This window comes from Podarcis filfolensis (assembly GCF_964270895.1).
Source record: "Podarcis filfolensis genome assembly, chromosome: 17".
Taxonomy (NCBI): Eukaryota; Metazoa; Chordata; class Lepidosauria; order Squamata; family Lacertidae; genus Podarcis; species Podarcis filfolensis.
The window spans coordinates 5,592,998-5,612,042 of NC_139621.1; the positions used below are offsets into that span (position 1 = coordinate 5,592,998).

Consider the following 19,045-nt stretch of genomic DNA (forward strand, 5'->3'; position numbering starts at 1 on the left):
CCACAAACCCAGAAGTAAGTGTTCCGGTTTGTGAACGTTTTTCAGAAGCTAAACGTCCGATGCTGCTTCCACTTGAGTGCAGGAAGCTCCTGCAGCCAATTGGAAGCCTCGCCTTCGTTTTCGAACGGTTTCGGGAATCAAACGGACTCCCGGAACGGATTAATAATAATTTTTTATTATTTATACCCTGCCCCTCTGACTGGGCTTCCCCAGCCACTCTGGGCGGCTTCCAACAAAATATTGAAATACCATAATGCATCAAACATTAAAAGCTTCCCTAAACAGGGTTGCCTTCAGATGTCTTCTAAAAGTCTGGTAGTTGTTGTTCTCTTTGACATCTGGTGGGAGGGAGTTCCACAGGGCAGGTGCCACTACCGAGAAGGCCCTCTGCCTGGTTCCCTGTAACTTGATTAGTTTAAGAGCTAATGTGTAAATAAGCCCCAATGACCATAGCGGGCATTACTTCTCAGTAAAAGCCACAGGATTGCACCAGAAGGCAACTTAGTGAAGGGATTGAGAACCGGTGGGCCTGCAGAAGTTTTGGGCCATGGCTGATGGGACTCCTGCTACCTTGGCGGGTCACGAGGTTTCCATCTCTGCACTGAATGACTTCTCAGGAGCAGATGAGATTTGAAGGGTGGATGTCCCAGCAGCTCCTCTTCCGAGAAACTGCGCCGCCCAGCTCTGTGCAGAGCAGTGGCGTAGCGTGCGGGGTGCAGGGGGGGCCGGCCGCACCGGGCGCAACATCTGGGGCTTAGGGTTAGGGGGCGCAAATCCACGGGTTAGGGGGTGCAAATTACTTGCCTTGCCCCGGGTGCTGACAACCCACACTACGCCACTGGTGCAGAGGAGTTACGAAACCTCCCCACCAATCTCCTTCAAGTGGACTAGTAACTTCCGACAAAAAAGCCAACTCTCTCATTCTCTTGACACGAACCCGGGGGAGGAAAGGGGAGTGGCAAAAACTTCCTGCAATCCTTGGCTGGGCGCCAAGCTCGCTGAACGAGATGGGATTCATTTCGAACTTGGATTGTTGGGGGCGCACATTTTTAGAAATAATATCTGGATCTCAAATGTCACGTTAGGTCTTTTTCTTTGCTTTGCTTCGAGCTGTAGTTATTTGTCTCCATTGATGCGCGAGAGGGCGGTGTTATAAGAAGCTGCGAGAGGAGATCGCTCTGCTGGCTGGTTTTGCGTAAAAGCGCTTTTCTGGAAAATAAACCCCAGCCCACGACTCCACCTCTTCTCTCCCCCCCCCAAAAAAAACACCCCCAACCAGGTCAGACGCTGTTGGGAAGGAGGGGGGCGTTGCTGGGAGTTTCCTAAGCCCGTGAGAACTAGGATCGGGCCCGGATCTCGCTCACCTCCTCCTCCTCCTCCTCCTCCTCCTCCCTGGCCGGCGTCTTTTCCCCAGCTGGCCGCGAGCTGCTCGGGCTGCTTCTCCACCAGCTCTCCGCGGGCGCCGCGATCCTTCGCTTCCCTGCCCCACTTTAGGCCTCTGCCCAGGGCTGGCGGCGGCGGCTGCATTTCCTGGTGCGGGCCATTTTGGAGAAGCATTTTAACCCGGCATCCCTGGCTGCGTGGGGAGGAGGCGAGCGCAAAAGCAGAGCCCGCCCTGGGTGTGTGTGTGTTGCACGCGCAGCGCCTTCTCCCCCAGAAGCCCCAGCTGCTTTCCCGCGAAGGGAGCCACTTCCCCACCCCCGATCTCCCTTTATCTCTCCCCCAATCCACACGAGCAAACGCAATCCGTGTTGCGCATCCGCAAACGCGCCCTTGTTTGGAAGCTATTAATAGCGAGCCCGGGAGCGCAAGCGGCTCGGCAGTGCGCCCCGCTGGCCGCCAGGGGGCGGCAGGGAGGCTTCATTCCAATCCCCCAAGGGGCCCCCGCCCTTTCCTCCAGCGGTGGGGGGGGGAGGGGGGACTGCTTAAAGGGGCCGCGCCTGGATTATTCAATATGGTTACTATAGGTCTTCGTTTGCTGCGTTGTCGCCGCACCCTGAGCAGAGAAAGGAGTTGCAGGAATGTATCGGAGGCAAGATTTTAAACAGATCACTCTCTGTTATGTCTTGTAAATTTATCATAATATTTTACTTTTATATTTTGAACACGGTTTCTCAAAGCTCAAACTGATAAAAAAACAAACACATTCGCTCAACGATGTTGCAAAAGAGACCAGTTGGCTTGGCAACTGTATCAGCTAAACATTTCCAGGCACCAGCGCTGGACCAGAAGGAACCAGCGACAAAACTTGCAAAGCAGAAGGAACAAAAACTGAGATTTTGCTGCGCCTGAAATTGAAACTTTTAAGACACTTAATTTTTAACATCACAATTCGCAGGATTCTTCAAAATGATTTGTGTGCTGAAACATTTTCTTTTGCATTTGAGAAAGATCATCACCCAGTGCGCCGTGTGGCTGAAATAAGACAAGGGGGGCCTGCAACAAAACGTTGCAGTGTGGCTTCCTCTCCTAAGGGGACGACTCCAGCCAGCCTGGAAGGAACAGAAGCCCCATAGGCAGGGGGGGGAGAGGTGTGGGGGAAGCAGATACCTTTGCTTGACCACCCCACAAGCCTTCTGCTGCTGTGCTACATAGCTACCCTCAGCAGAAGAATTCCCTCTCCCACCCAATCCTTCCTTCTGTAATATCACTCTATAATACAGGCAAGGAGTTTAAATTTCACATCACCCCACAATCCTGATTCCCACTTCTGAAGCTTACTCTAAGGGATGTGAGTTAATTCCCCTTTTCCTCTCCCCTCCCAAGATCCAATCTTTCCCTCATCTCCACAACCGGTACCTCAACATTTCATCCTGGAAACTCACAAGTCCTTGTCAGGCCATTTTGAGGGGTGTTATGGTTTAAATTTACAAATTTATATACTTTCGTATACCTAGGACAGGTGTAGGGAACCTCTGTGCCACTAGATATTGCTGAACTACAACTCCCAACATCCCTGGTCATTAGCCATACTGGTTGGGGCGGATGAGAGTTGTAGTTCAGCAACATCTGAAGGGGCAAAGGTTCCCCACATCTCACCTAGGCAGTACGTAGAAGCTACTAGCTTCTTTTGTGTTGCTCTGTTTCACTTCCAGTTGATAGTGAACTTAGTGGTTGAGTGCCTATTAGAAGGCATGACAATACATTAAAATAATATAGTATTATCCCTGTTTTGCAGATGGGACAAACTGGATCTGAGAGAATGACTCACTAAGCCCATTCCAGAGCTGTATCTATAGGGGGGGGAGCTTTCTTTGTCCAGAGGGGCACTGTTGAGGCTCCCAGCCTATGTGTGTGCATACACAGATGCCAATCTGGGTCTTTGACCCGGGTGAAATGAAGCCTAGTTTCACCCCTGCCCAACCCTAACCATGTCTACTCAGAAGCAAATCCTACTGAATCAAATGGAGCTTTATTCCAAATGAATGGGGTTAGTTAGGATTGCAACCAAAGTCTATGAGAAAGGTAAGACCTGAACCCGAGTCTCGCAAATCCACATCCAACTGCCCATACCTTACAAGCCACAAATGTATCTACTCTTAAGTCCACAGTTTCCCCAATCACCTCCCCAGACATATTTCAGACATAATGTGGGTAAACTACTGGGGTTTATCCAAAGGTGGCCCCAGAATTTGTCTTCCCACCCAGCCAATGGTCTGGGATGTAACCAATGGAAGCTGTAGTCGAGCAATACAAGTGTCTTTTAACCCTGATGGCTATATTCTAGCCATAGCTGTCAACTTTCAGATTTGAAAATAAGGGACCAGCAGCCTCAAAAATAAGGGACCAGCAGCCTCACCTGTCCCGGGGGACAGTCTATGGGATATCTAACAATCCGAGATAGCAGCGGGAAACGGCGCTGGAATAAGGGAATTTCCCGCAAAAAAAGGGAAGGTTGACAGCTATGATTCTAGCTCTACTGGAGGGAGGGAAAATGCAGTTGCACTCAAATCCTGTTTCTGAGCTTATTCCCCAGGCTGGGCATTGTGAGTGCTGCTGGTCTAGATTGGACCTTCGCCTGATCCAGCAGGGCTTTGGCATTCTTATGTTCTTGAGGACCAGAGGTTCCCCATCCCTGCCCTGATCAACAGAGACCACTATCCCGTTCCCCACATCATTGTCAGACTTGCGTCTCAAAGGTCCATCATCTACATTTGTTGTTTTTCCAAAGCCCAGTAATCCAAGAGTGCACATCTCAGCAAAAGTCCAGCTCTTGAGTCTGAGGCAGGTGGCCTGGGGGTTGGGGGCAGGGAGAACGGAGCAGAAATGGGAATTTGAACGACAGTCAACAAGAGAGCCCAAGGCTGGCACTGATCGGTTCGCAAGTAAAAGTTGAGATCAGCAGAAAGTTTTTGCAGAAAAGGGAAGAATTGGAAGCTAACTGCACCCAGAGAGGCACTGCTGTCAGCAAAACAGGAGGAAAATGAGTCACTGACTGAGCTACTTCTCTCTCCTCCCACCCCCCAGACACACACCATGAACACACAGATAATTTTGTGGTTTTCTGCAAATTCAAACCACGGGGCTGGGAAAACACCAGGAGCCGGCAGGACACAGAGCTTTTGTGTCCCTCTTCCAAACCCGAGAGGCCTGGATTTTGCAGGGGAATTCCTATTCCCTTAAGGGGTTTGGTCTAGGTCTTCTCTTTTCATTTTAATTGGGGTTATATAGTTAACCCTAGGTCATGGAAGTCCAGCCTCAACTGGGTGAGAGGTGGTAAGAGACATGCTTTTGGCACATGCTCAGAGACACCTCCTTTCCACTCTTCTTCCTAAGGGCCAGGCTTCTGAGATTAGAACCAGCTCTCTGTGCTTAACCCAGGTGAGCCCACATTCGGATGAAAAGCAGTTTTACATGCCATGCACCGCAAGGAGGGAAATAAAATAAGGGTAGCACAGTTCCTAAACCCAACTGGTTTAAGTGTCTTAAACTGAAAGCAGGAAAGTATTATCGACTGCATATAGGCCTCCAAGCAGGGTTCAAAACTCCCATTTTTCTAGGCGCATTTTGTGACAGGGAATTTCATTAGTGCAAGGAGTTTCTAAGCTCTGGGCACAGTACTGCACCTAAGATTTCAGATTAAAACTGCAGAGTGGAAGGAAAGAAGGACCTTTTTCTGCCTCCCCACTTCCAGCTACTCTCTGAAGACTGGAGAAGAGACCCTCTTAAGAATATATGGGGGGGTGGGCTGGGGAAGGACTAGACCATGTGAAAAATGAACATAATATTTTAGCTGCAGTTCATTCATTTTCAGCTCGTTATAAAGAAGTGCACCTAGACGTTCTGTTGTTGCGCCCACAACCCAGAAAGTTTAACGTGCCATTTAGCTCCTAGCTTTCTATCTCAGTTTCTAACACTGCCTCCAAGACATTTGCAAAAGCCCTAACCAATAAACAACACTTCCTCTTCCATAGTGGGGGGGGGGGGGGAGAGAGAAGAAGAAAATCACAGACCCCGATTCCCAATAACGCCAGTGCTCCAGGAGTCACTTCTGACCCTGTGCACAAGAGCAGAGTTCTCTTTTTTTCACGCCGCTCCGTTCACACGTCGGGGACCAATTGGACCGCGACAGCGAACACGCGTCGGGCCTCTCCCCACGAGTCGTCCCGTCCGCGCGCCTTGGAACGCTAGCCTAGCGGGAAACGCAGCCGGCCTTTCTTGCACGGGGATGCACAAGTGCCGTTGCACGGATAAGTGATCCGGGAGGCGACTCGGATTCCCCGGGGGCGCCTGCCGAAGATGCCCCGCCCGATCCTCTTCCCGATCCTAAGCGCGCAGGGGGCGCCTTCTCACCTAAGCAGCTGGAGGGCGTCCGTGGATCGCGGGTCTTCCACGAGGACGTAGACGGTGGCGGGGGGCGGCTCCGGGTTGGGGGGCCTCTCGCTCGTGTCATGGGACATCATTCCCCCGCCCCCCCGACTGGAGCCCCCCCCGGTAGATAATCTGGGGCTCCCGGCGGCTAATGCGGGGAGAGGCGCTCCGGATCCAAGTTGGGGAGAATGGCGCAGAAGCGATTCAGGCCAAAGAGCTGCGGGTGGGTGGCGGGTTCAAGAGACCCGTCTCCTCCCAGCGCGGGAGAAAAACATCCAGCCGGAGTGTTGCTTCATTTTCCGGCTGGAGAGGGAGCAAGCGGGGGGAGATCTCCACGGGAAATGACATCAGACTGGGATCCTCCCCCGGGTGGAGCTGGGATCGGAGGCGATCTCTCTGCCAAGGCGAAGCGACGGGGTCTTAAAATTGGTCGGCGCTCAGCTGGGATCGCTAGCAAGCGTGCCTCTGAGCGTGTGCAGAATGATCGCCGCCGCGGATGACTGAGATTGCAGGTCCGAGTCCGGCTTGTCAACTTGCGCCCTTGAACCTCACATTTTTAGAGGGATGGGCCACCTGCATGATGTTGCCAACTGGGGGGGGGGGGAGATTAGGTCTCCCGAAGGCAACCAATAGCTGAGATTTGTGAGATAAACATCGAGGTAAATAGATTCCAGGGCCCGGATCTGATCTGGTGCTCTCCCAAAGGAACTTGCAATACTCTTCCCATCCTGTATGAATTCGGCTATCAGCTAAGACCCTGTTCCAACCTTGCTTGTCTGAATTTGCTAAATTTCTGTCGTTACTCACGGTTATCATATTTTATTCATTCCTTCGCAAGAGCAGATAAATTATTGAAGAGATTTGTTATACCGACAAATATGACAATACTGCCATCAGAGAATTGAGCCATCGATTCCCGCATTGCAGGGGGTTGGACTAGATGACCTTTGGCTCCCTTCCAACTCTTAAGAGTCCATGATTCTATAAATCAATGGGTTTCATTACCACAGGTAATAGTTGCTGTCTCACATTCTCTTCTGTCTTGTCCCTTTGCCAGCAGACAATATAAAGCTGCCGTACATATAAGGAAAGAATCTACGGAATCTCATAAATACCAGCAAAATAGATATTATTTGTTGTCATTATCTTCCAAATCTTACTTATGCTGCAGTCCAAGACACGTTAATTGGCATTTCCCACAATAATCACATGTGAGTTTAGTGGTGAATCATACCCGATTCCTTCCCACCTCCTGATTTCCAAACAAGTTGCTAGTACTGTACCTTAACTACCAACAACACAAACGTAACAGGCTATACGTAACTCTATAAATTCGTTTTCAAATGCAATTCAACATATATCAAGATATATGGTTCTATAGACCAACTTATCATATAAACGAAGCATATTATGAGAAGTTAAAGTCCAGCAGATTGATCAGGAAATACAATCTATTCAGTTCTTATATTAGCAATATCCATGGGGTGGAATTCTAATATCAGTCTTGTGGTGTTCCATGTGAAGATGATTTCAAGAATTCTAGCATTCCTTGTATGCAGGTTTCAGACGAAGAACTTGGAAGAATGGCACATGCAGAAAATAAGACAAGGATTCCAGGATAATTCCTTGTTTCGCCCAACCATGCTTCGTCAGCCGTGCCTACTCGTATTCTTGTATATCAGAGACATGGAACACGGAACATAATGGATTCAGGCATAACCTTGCTACCATCTTATAATTCCACCAGTATGATTGCACCAAATGATTGTTTTATCACTTTTAGGAATATCACCATGAGCTACTGGATGTCACATTTTCTACCATCAGGAATTCTGGGGCATATTATAGACTTATTTCATTTCTTTCATAAGATTTCTTAGCAGCCTTTCACCATATGGAGTGGTATCCAAACTTTTTTCAAAGAGGGCCAGATTTGATGTAGTGAAGGGCCGTGAGGGCCGACAAAAGGGCCAACCCATATTGTTGACCTTTTTTAAGGACTGAAGTTGTTGAAGTTTTAATACTTCAGTCAAAATAAAAAAGCATTATGATTGGATATATTAATTGGATGTTTTTTATTGGAAAATCAATAAAATGTTTTTTTAAAAAAGTTGTTGAGGTTTTTTTAGGATTTTACCCCAGAAAACAAACTGTCACAGGGGCCGGATTAAACCGGATTAGGCCCTTGAAATGGGCTTTGGACATGCCTGCATTATGGTCTCTGGGCAGGGCAGTTTACAACAGTAGAATATAGAATTATAAAAGCAGATAAAATAGTTGCAATTGTAAAAACATGTAAAGCCACTCCAAGTGGAGCTATGCCTTCACTATGTTAGATGGACCTCGGCAGGGAGGGAGTCCATAGCAGCAGGGCTGGTCCAAGACATTTGGGCAACTGAGGTGAACCACCAAATGCTGCCCCTTCCCTGCCAGGGAAGATGGGGAAGAAGGCTTCACCTGACCTCGAGGGAGTCTCACAAGATCTTGTACACAAGAAGCTTGGTCAGTAGGGATGGAGACATTCCTTGGATACTTGGGGTCTAAGTTGTTGTAGGGCAGAGCTCTCCAAACTGTGTGTCACGACACGTTAGTGTGTCGGCTGGAGTCTGTAGGTGTGTTGTGCGAACGCTCCCAGGGTTGGAAAGGGATTGGTGGTGGGGGTGTACAAAAATAAAATGAAACTAATAATAATAATTATTATTTATTCTTTATACCGTGCCCATCTGGCTGGGCTTCCCCAGCCACTCTGGGCGGCTTCCAAAAAAATATATTAAAATACTGTAATACATTAATTTATGAGGAATTAAAAAAAAGTTTAAACAAACATTTGCCCCCCCAAAACCCCGAAGCCTTTCTTCTAGGCATTTTGACGACAGATATCCCAAGTGATAAAAGAAGGGGATTCCTATACACAACAACAGCAGCGAGAATGTTGATTGCTAAGAATTGGGAGGGAGAGAAAATTACAACGAGAGAAGAATGGCAGATAAAACTTTCTGAATATTTGGAACTTGCAAAAATGACAGAAATAATCAGGAATCAAACCAGCCCAAATTTTATAAAAGCCTGGGGATGCTATGGAGGGTACTTTAATAAACATTGCTCCCAAATAAAATCTTTAGTGTGCTTTGATTAATTTTCACAAATTGCATGACCGATGGATAATATCGTGTATATAATGCTGATAATTGATAAGGTGAAAAAGGACGCAGTTAAAAAAGGAAGAAAGCACCCGCAGTGAGGCAGATGGAAGTCACACTGGAAAAGCAGAAGATTATTTATTTACGATTTAAAGTTATGGAGGTGTTGACTTCTTGTATTAATTTTGGGTGTTTTTTCATGATTTTTTCTTTTTTGTACTCTGATATTTTTGATGATAAATGGAATAGATGTAATATTGAATGAAACCAATAAAGAGAATTGATGGGGGGTGGAAAGGGGTTAGTTTAACCTCCAGTTTGCTAGTAAAACTGAATTACAGTGGTACCTCGGGTTACATACGCTTCAGGTTACAGACTCCGCTATCCCAGAAATAGTACCTCGGGTTAAAAACTTTGCTTCAGGATGAGAACAGAAATCATGCGGCGGCAGCAAGAGGCCCCATTAGCTAAAGTGGTACCTCAGGTTAAGAACAAAGGAACAAAGGAACAAAGTTTCAGGTTAAGAATGGACCTCCAGAACGAATTAAGTTCTTAACCCGAGGTACCACTGTATGAGCTGTGAAGCAGGGAATCCCTGATTCAGATCTCCTCTCTCTCTACCACAAACTCACTTGATGGCTTTAGGGAAGCCACAAAGTGGGGGCAGGAAGTAGTGTTGTTGGAAAGCTGATAATGTACACTTTTTCAAAAAGGAACGGCAATCAGACACGTTAGGCATATGTCTTTATTAAGCAGCATGTCAAGAACAGCACGTACACAAATTACAAAAGGATAGAATGTGCTGGAAACTGAAACCGCCCAAAGCAATTTAAAACACCTTCTTTTGGGCTGGAACCTCCTCTTCTGCACCTTCATCTCCAGGCAGGTAATGCTTCCTTGCACCCTTGTAAATATAATGAAAGCGCTAGGATGTCCGAGCTATGTGACACTCCTGGGTAGCTCAGATGGGAGAGCATGGGACTCTTAATCTAAGGGTTTTGGGTTTGAGCCCCACGTTGGGCAAAAGTTACAATTCTGTGATCTGTGTCCCACAAAATCATGAATCTGAGCTTTAAGAAAAGTTCTCTCTCTTTGTGCCTGTTAATGAGCTGAGGCAGATGCACAAATGAATTGTCACTGTATGGTACATAAGAGCCACAGGCTCCTTTGGAGAAACTGCCAGTGCAGGCAAGGAACAAAGCATGCTTTGTGTTTATTCGGCTTTTTCTTTTAGTGTGGGGTATCTGGTGGCGAATTTGCGCAGCTGGTAAAAAACAAAACACAACCCCGTGAGCAGGAAGGCTCCCAAATGGCTTGCCATATGTTGAAGCAAATGCACATTACTATCCAAAGAGAGGATTTCCATATGACTATTGTCCAGAGTCTAAAATTAATCTATAAACACTGCATTCTCCTTAACCTCAGTCTCCCTCATCTGCAGTATGGGTATGATAATAGCACTGAACTATCTAACTATCTAAAGGGACGCAGGTAGCGCTGTGGGTTAAACCACAGAGCCTAGGACTTGCCGATCAGAAGGTCGGCGGTTCGAATCCCCGCGACGGGGTGAGCTCCTGTTGCTCGGTCCCTGCTTCTGCCAACCTAGCAGTTTGAAAGCACGTCAAAGTGCAAGTAGATAAATAGGTACCGCTCTGGCGGGAAGGTAAATGGCGTTTCCGTGCGCTGCTCTGGTTCGCCAAAAGCGGCTTAGTCATGTTGACCACATGACCCGGAAGCTGTCTGCGGACAAACGCCGGCTCCCTTGGCCAGTAAAGTGAGATGAGCGTCGCAACCCCACAGTTGGTCACGACTGGACCTAATGGTCAGGGGTCCCTTTACCTTTATCTAACATTGCATTAAGGTTAATGCTGAAGCCTTACAGCTGAAAAGGCACGCAATGGTTCAAAAACATTTAGGTCATAACAAATTTGTGGGTCTTTGTCGTGCCACAGGATCCCTCTTCACTTCTTTCCACTCTCATTTCTTTTAATGTGACAGACTCATAGGACTAGCGGCCTTTTGCGAGAGGAATACAAACGGATCACTTTTAATATTTAAAAAGTGCTGTTTGAATAAATGCCACAGGCATATATGGGGTGAACATCAAACTCACATCCAGCCCAGCCTCTTTCTAGTTTGTTTATTTATTTGATTTATTTAACCCTTCATGTGCCACCATCCCCATCTTTTCTCTATAGCTGCTCAAGGCTGCCAACATTGGGGGGGAAAATATAACTTTTTAAATGTAAAGGCGGCACAATGAAAAAATAGCAAAATATTTTCCCACCCTCCCAATGACTGCCGTCCCCAAGGCAAGCTCTGTGGCTGGTTGCCTCTAAATTTCATCAGTCAAATTTCATCAAAATCTCCCCCCCCCGCCCCGCTGAAAGTGGGCGCAGGGAACGCGCCTGCGGCTGCAGGCAGGGTCAGAAGGGGGCGCTGTCGCCACGACCTGCGGTTTCCAAGCTGCCGGATTCCTGCTCTCTCCAGCCCACCTAAGATGCAGGCGAGGAAATGATGGGGCGATTTGCAGCTGCCCGGGCCTCTGTTGCAGCTCAGCTGATGGAGCGAGCAGCACTGCGCGGACCTTGGCAGCGCTGGCGGATGGGCAAATGGTACCCTTTCCTGCATTGCTAACACCACCATCCCCAGCAGCCGCCGGTGTCATTCCAGGACTCCTGGGCTGGCTCTGCAAAGCTCTCTTTCCTCCCTCCAGCAGAGGAGGGCTGTCTTCCCGGGAACTGACGGAGATAGCGAGGAACAGACTGTGTCTGTTTGGGGCGCGCATATGCCTGGTATACAAAGCTGTGCGAACTGCTGGCTGCTCAATGCCAGGCTTTGCAGGGATTAACACTCTCTCGGTGCTTCCCTCCTCTCTCTCGCTGCCTGCACTGTTCTGGAGTCCTGCATGCCTACGTTTCTGCATGCAGGGTGGTGCAAAGAACAGACCTGGCTTCGAATCCTCGATGTAAAATTAATCTTGGGCTGGGCAAGGATCCGAACACACTGTCACTTTAAAGAAGGTGTTAGAAGCATATTCGCCACCCCACCCAACCCAGCAGTTTACCCCTCACGGAGTTACAATTCCCAGCAACCCTTAACAAACTGCAACGTCCAGAATTCTTTGAGGAAAAAGAATGTGCTTCAAATGTGTTTTAAAGGTATAGCAGGGGTCAGCAAACTTTTTCAGCAGGGGGCCGGTCCACTGTCCCTCAGACCTTGGGGGGGCGGACTATATTTTGAAGAAAAAAATAATGAACGAATTTCTATGCCCCACAAATAACCCAGAGATGCATTCTAAATAAAAGCACACATTCTACTCATGTAAAAACACCAGGCAGGCCCCACAAATAACCCAGAGATGCATTTTAAATAAAAGGACACATTCTACTTGTTATATACTGAAGTTCTCACCCTGGGCCAGCAGGGGGATACTGTAGATAGTTATTGCAAATAAGGGATCGAAAGTGACGTTCAGTGATTGGATAGTTTTAGAAAATTGTTACAGTTACATTGTACTGGAAGTCTATATAAGCAGGCTGACTGAACCCTTCAGTTCAGTTCTGTCCTGGCCTGTGAATAAACAAGAGCTGTTTGAAGAATCGCTGTGTCGTCTGATATGTTCACCCACAACTTAACACTACGCATGTAAATACACACTGATTCCTGGACAATCCACGGGCTGGATTTAAAAGGCGATTGGGCCAGATCCAGCCCCTGGGCCTTAGTTTGCCTATGCATGGTATAGTGTAATGCAGCCCAAGCCTACCTTACAAGGCTGCTGTGAAAATAAAATGAGATCATATCCACTTAAGGATATACATATAGTATATGTATATACTCACTATCTCTTCATTACTCTCTTCTCTACTTCTGCTTTGCAACTATGGATTCCACCTGTCAGTTATCCTTCTGTCTTCCTATTATCTCTACCCATTCTTCTCGGTTTCTATAATAGCAGGGTGGAACATCTGGTGCCTGGGCCTAATCCTGCCTCCCAGGGCTTTCTAGAGGGCCTGCCACACCTCTTCCAGTCAGCCATGCCCGCTGCGCATCATGTTCCAGCTGTCAGCCATACCCTTGCACCCTTCCCTGCCTTATTCTTCCCACACTGAGCTAAATTCTGCCTTTATTATGGTGCAGAGTGAGCGTTTGGTGGGTCAGGTAGAAGGCACACCTGCATCTTTCTCATTTGAACCTATAGTACCTGTCATTCTACTACTTTAGCCGCAGTCTCATACCCACACTGATTTCAGTAAACTAAATAACACTTACTTCTGAGCAGTATGCCAAGGCATACTGTGTGTTTCGAGCCCTTCACATACAGTTCTGTGGAGTCAGGACAGGCCTGGTTTCTACAGCATTAAAGTAGATCTAATGATGTGCACTGGACACAGGTGGCACTGTGGGTTAAACCACAGAGCCTAGGACTTGCCGATCAGAAGGTTGGCGGTTCGAATCCCCGCAACAGGGTGAGCTCCCGTTGCTCGCTCCCTGCTCCTGCCAACTAGCAGTTCGAAAGCACGTCCAAGTGCAAGTAGATAAATAGGTACCGCTCCGGCGGGAAGGTAAACGGCATTTCCGTGTGCTGCTCTGGTTCGCCAGAAGCAGCTTAGTCCTGCTGGCCACATGACTGTACGCCGGCTCCCTCGGCCAGTAAAGCGAGATGAGCGCGCAACCCCAGAGTCAGTCACGATTGTACCTAATGGTCAGGGGTCCCTTTACCTTTACCTTTAATGATGTGCACACACATGTGGGAATCAGACTTTGGTGACTGGCAACTGAGTGCATGTGCTGACATAACTAACACTATTGCATGTGTAGTGAGATAACATGAAACTGTCTCTGGTGTTATGTTTGTGACGGACCATTCACACATGCGGATAGTCTTTGGATTTCGTACATCGAGTGATGAGCCTGCATGTGTGTGAACCAGGCCAAAATTCATTTCCATAGTGTGTGCATAATTGTACCAATAAGCCAGCAGTTCTCAGTTGTCACAGTCGTGCAGCTGTATATTTGACTTAATCTTTGTGTTGTGTGCAAATGTGTCTTCGTCATTCACCCTTGCCTGACTGTTCCTCATTATCACATTGAAAGTGCAAAGTCACTTTCATTCTCACAACAAACAGGGGTGGTTTCATTTTCATTTCTTTTCTTTTTAAAAAGAGGAGCTTCTTCAAGCCTGCCTGCAAGCAAACAACTTTCGATTCAGAAGCCCCGATTTATCAGCGGATCCCTAAGCATTCTGCACGTGTTCAGATGCACGATTGACATTTTAACCTCTTCTCTCCCCCGTCCAGTATTCAAAACAGCTTCTGGGGCTCAAGTTGAAGCACACTGTTTAGTATAGCTTATTATTCCATTTCCATTTTTCGGATGGAGAAAGGCGGGATTGAGTGACACCAATCCACTGAGAGAGGTTTGGAAAGCGGGTGGTCTCCCAGATCTACGGAACAATCAGTAAATCAATGATTTACTTGCAGGTAAAAAAATGTGTAGGATCGGGATGAAGGAGTTCTTGATATCGGCTGGATCTTGTCCTTTGTTTTAAATGTCAGTGGGCAGCGAAGTCAAAACATATGCATATGCAGAGACCCCTTTCTTTCCCCTCCTCACCTGGTAATCGCAACCTACGTCTTCTCTCTCTCAGCCCCCCAAACACACACCTGAGATTATAAGGGTCTTCCAGGATTAAAAGGGCGTGGAGGGGCTTCCGAGGAGGAGAGACCCCCGCCCCCTCACACACACAGCCACGCAGCAGGGATGTTCAGATCTGTGTCTCCAGCGCCCGAAGGGTTAAAGCAGACAGCAGGAGAATAAGGCGCGCACACGCGCGCACATGCACACACACACACACACACACACACACACCCCGTCAGTCGGGGTGTGCAGCCAAGAGCCATCCTGCACGACAGCCGGCCTCTGCGTGTCTGTGTTTGTGTGAAAGCGGGAGACGCGCGCACGCGCCACCGGGAAAGAAGGATGACCCGCCGGGGGCCGGACGCGAGGAGGTAAACAAACAATAAGACCACCTCGCACCCCCCCCCCCGCATTCCCGCCCGCGGCGCCTCCGCCTCCCCCGCCCCATCTCGCCCTCCTGCTCGGAACCCCGGGAAGGGTGAACCCCCCCCTGGACGGAGATTCCCCGAGACCCCCTTGCCAATGGGGCGGAAGAAAGCTGGCTCGGCCGGCTGGAGATGGGGTCGGCGCTGGGAGTGAAGACCCCGGCCACACATACACACACCTGGCTTGTTTACACGGCTAAAAGGAAAAGCCCAACCCGGATCAAGAGGGAATCCACATTGTCGGGTAGGAAATGGTAAGCGTACAGGGAGATGGGCAATTGAGGAGGGGGCCTCTCATATATATGTGTGTGTTTACATATATGTGAATGGATATGTGGGTGGATAGGGAACTACAATAGAGACTCCAGATATATATATCTGGAGTCTCTATTGTAGTTCCCTATCCACCCACCTTAAAAGTTTACAGGGGGTGGGTGGCCAAACCGCTCACCCATCTATTTCAGGGTACAAGGTGGAATATTGTGGGGAGGGGAAAACAGCCTTGGCGGTGGGCCAACCCTCCACCAGTGTGTTGGGGCTGGGAAGAGGAGGAGGAGGAGATGGAAACAACACAAAGGGGCAGAATTGGGACGGGAAGACTTTGTGCTCCATAGGAATTCCTTAGCTGTCATCCAAGGGTTTTGTGTGTTGTGCATGTTCTGTAGGGGCGTCAGGGGACAAGGGATCGGAAATCACATCTTTATTTAGATTTGAAGTCCACCCCTTTCCTATGTTTCAAGGCAGATAACCGCATGCGTGTGCCTTGTTTCTCTTGGCTATCCTGCAAGGCAGCGTAATTGTCAGCATTGATCCCATTTTACAGATCGTAAATTAGCAAGGAGAGACAGGGGCTTGCCCAGCACCAGTACCAAGATCTGTGGCAGGGCTGGGATCCGTGGCCACGGCTCTGTTCAATGGCTGTAGTGCAGCCCCGGGTTTAGGAACTGTGGGGATGGGTAAGGACAGAAGGTCTGGCAGAGCACATCACTTTGCCTTTAAGCAAGTCCCCCAGAGTTGTGGCAGAGCAAAACCCCCAATCTCTCATTATAGGACACCCTGGCAGGCCTGTCTAGACCACTTCCCACTCCTCTGCAGGAGAATCTGTGTGAGTTGGTGGGCATGATTAAGTATCAGCTGCTATATATGGTAATGTTGGTAGGGGGCATGCAGCGGAAGCGAGCCTTTCTCCCCACCTCTGGAGAGTCAACAGAGGGCAGAAACCTCATTAGATGGACAAATGACATATGAGTGATACCTGGATGTGGACACTGTGACCTTTCCCCCTCCTGTAGTCAGGAAACGGCTGTGATTTGGTGTGGGTTAGTGCATTCCTGGCATAATAACCCCTCCCTGTGCAGGAGAAGTGTCTGAACCTTGAGTGTTTGGGTGAAGGATCGCTGCATAAACAGCTCCTCTCCGCAGCCACCCCAGAAATAGAAGCCTTTCCGTCTTGGAGAAATAAACCTCTTGAATACACAGTTGCTCAGCCTTAGCCAAAGAGGCGGCTGCATCGCTCTGGCAAGACAAACTTGCACTTCCCATTTGTTTGGGTCTTTGGTTCTGTTTGGGAAGATACAATCCCCTTGTGAATTAACCTGACGCCGAGACCAAAACCACCCTCTGTAGTAACCAGGGCTGACACCGATCGCGGCAGGAACACACCCACCCATCTCATATCACACTGCGAATTAGCCACAGGGACCGGTTAAATATTGAATGAGTGAAACAGGGCAGAAAGTGGAATGAAAGGAGACCCAGCCTGATCAGGGCCAAAGCCTGCGGGAGACAGTGGGTCAACAGCTCAGCAGTGTGTGGAGGGGTGCCTGAGAATTGGGACCCTTGTGTTTGGAAGCGACCCAAACAGCAGGCGTAAATGAAGTCTAGGAAGACCAAGGCTGTACACGGTGGAAGCTGCAACTTCTGGGTCCTGTTCCCAACTGCAAAGCAATTGCTGGTCTAGTGCAGGGAGACTGGGAGCAGCTCTGCGGCAGGCTGACCTAGTTTAATTTACCGGGCTGGTGGTGAATCCCATCCACTCCTCTCCCCCACCCCCACTAAAACCGGTGGAAGAATCAATGGGATTTTTCTGTAACTAGAAAGCAGACACCAGAGGGGTAGACGTGCTAATCTACTCCATCAAAGATAACAAGGACGCATGAAGCTCAAAGTGGTACAAATTTATTGTGGCATCACTTGAGCCCATTTTTGTCAGGTGCAGACATCATCTAATAACTTAACCAGCGGCTGGGGGCCAGGCCTGGGAACTGAGAGAGGGCTGGATCAAAGGAGAAGCCAGCTAGAACTCCTGGATTTGAATGTGTGCGCCAGGTGTGCACCCTGGATCAAATTTGGATCAGGACCCACAAGCCAGTCCAAGATTTTCACCTCCAAGTGTTATTAGTGCCAGGGCATGTGCCAGGGTGGGATGAGGAGAACACAGATTTGGTCCAAGGCAGATCAGCTGCTTCTGTGTCACTTCCTGGGCTGTTCCATTCCTCCAGGCAAGCCAGGGAGGAAGGAAGCACTTGGTGAATTGCCTAGCAACTATCTGATGTTGTTACCATTGGGAGGGAAGGGTTGCAGGGATGTGGGTGGTGCTGTGGTCTAAACCACAGAGCCTAGGACTTGCCGATCAGAAGGTCGGCGGTTCGAATCCCCGCGACGAGGTGAGCTCCCGTTGCTCGGTCCCTGCTCCTGCCAACCTAGCAATTCGAAAGCACGTCAAAGTGCAAGTAGATAAATAGGTACCACTCCGGCGGGAAGGTAAACGGCGTTTCCGTGCGCTTCTCTGGTTCGCCAGAAGCGGCTTAGTCCTGCTGGCCACATGACCCAGAAGCTGTCTGCGGACAAACGCTGGCTCCCTCAGCCTATAGAGCGAGATGAGCCGGGACCTAACGGTCAGGGGTACCTTTACCTTTATCTGATGTTGTTACCATTGGGAGGGAAGGATTGCAAGTTTGTGAGCGGGGTCCACTTGGTGGAAATTGTAGAGAGACTGGCCTGCAGCATCTAAAACCTACTGGAACAGGAAATGCAGGAACAGGAAAAACTGATTATACAGTGAAGAAAGCTTTGGCGGGGGTAATGAGAGGAGAGAGAAGAACATATTTCAGAGGAGTTTATCCCCCACCCCCAGCTACAATTTCCAAACTACAGTTCACAGTATTGTTGGGGAGAAGTTATGTGTCTTTAATGTGTGGTGTGTATGCAGCCAAGACTGAGAAGGAAACAATGGTTTTGTTTTAGTTGACTGTACATATGCACCCGTGGGAGCCTTTTTGGCTGGAGTGTGGGGTAAAAACCGTGTTTGTGTGTGTGTCTTTGTGTGTGTGTCTTTGAAGCTCAGAGGCTAATAGTTTTCACAAGTCCTGATGCTAGGTGCAGTCCAGGTCTCTTCTGTGTGTGGTGCGTTCCACGCCCTGAGTGCTTTCCTTTTAAGCTGGACTTTTTATGTTCACGATCCACATTCCTTCATTCCCCTCCTCAGGGCGGGTCCAGGAGAAAGGAATCTGGGCCCTGGGAAGGGAAAGGAGACCTGTTGTAGAGGATTAGAAGAGGAAGAAGAGAGCGCCCTAGACTTCTGCTGTGTTGTGTGAGGACTGTGCGTGAAAGGATTTAGAGAGTTAAGCCCTCCAAATGCATGGCAGGGAGCTTTGAGGGGGCCCCTTGTCTCCTGATGGGAAGGGGCATTAGTGGGAAGGAGCAGGGAGAATTATTCATCCGGAGTCCTTCCCTGGTCTCCCCCTTTTTTCCCCTTTCTAAGCCGATTTAAAGTCAGGTGACAGCTTCTTCCCCTGCAAACTTTCTAATCCCAACTTCAATGGAAGAGGAAGGAGTGGGAGGCAGACGGATAAGTGGGAACCAGAGAAAGCACTTAGTGGTCTAATCGCCACGCCCCAACAGACCCCAAATCCTGGCTTCCACCCTCTTGGCCAAAATCACCTAGACTCACTAAAGGAGGGACAAAGCCTGTGGGCATCTTGCTGGGCACTTTTGAGAGCAGAATGTGGAACCAGATGTTCTCAG

The 19,045-nt window shown here is 48.8% G+C and overlaps 2 protein-coding genes across 5 annotated transcripts in view; one reads left to right on the forward strand and one right to left on the reverse strand.

Annotated features, from left to right (window-relative positions):
• Positions 1 to 6,281, reverse strand: part of TFE3 (transcription factor binding to IGHM enhancer 3) — a 33,868-nt gene extending 27,587 nt beyond the window's left edge. The window contains exon 1 of one of the 2 annotated variants that reach the window (XM_083593581.1): positions 5,794 to 6,281. In XM_083593581.1, coding sequence (XP_083449707.1) covers positions 5,794 to 5,903 — 110 coding nt within the window. In that variant the 5' untranslated portion in view covers positions 5,904 to 6,281. The remainder of the gene's footprint in view (positions 1 to 5,793) is intronic. The other variant, XM_083593582.1, reaches the window with a different exon arrangement.
• Positions 6,282 to 14,807: 8,526 nt separating this feature from the next.
• Positions 14,808 to 19,045, forward strand: part of CCDC120 (coiled-coil domain containing 120) — a 44,923-nt gene continuing 40,685 nt past the window's right edge. The window contains exon 1 of one of the 3 annotated variants that reach the window (XM_083593508.1): positions 14,808 to 14,965. The gene's annotated coding sequence lies outside the window, so the exon portion shown is untranslated. Of the gene's footprint in view, positions 14,966 to 15,069; positions 15,274 to 19,045 lie in introns of those variants that run through there. The other 2 variants (XM_083593513.1, XM_083593507.1) reach the window with 2 other exon arrangements.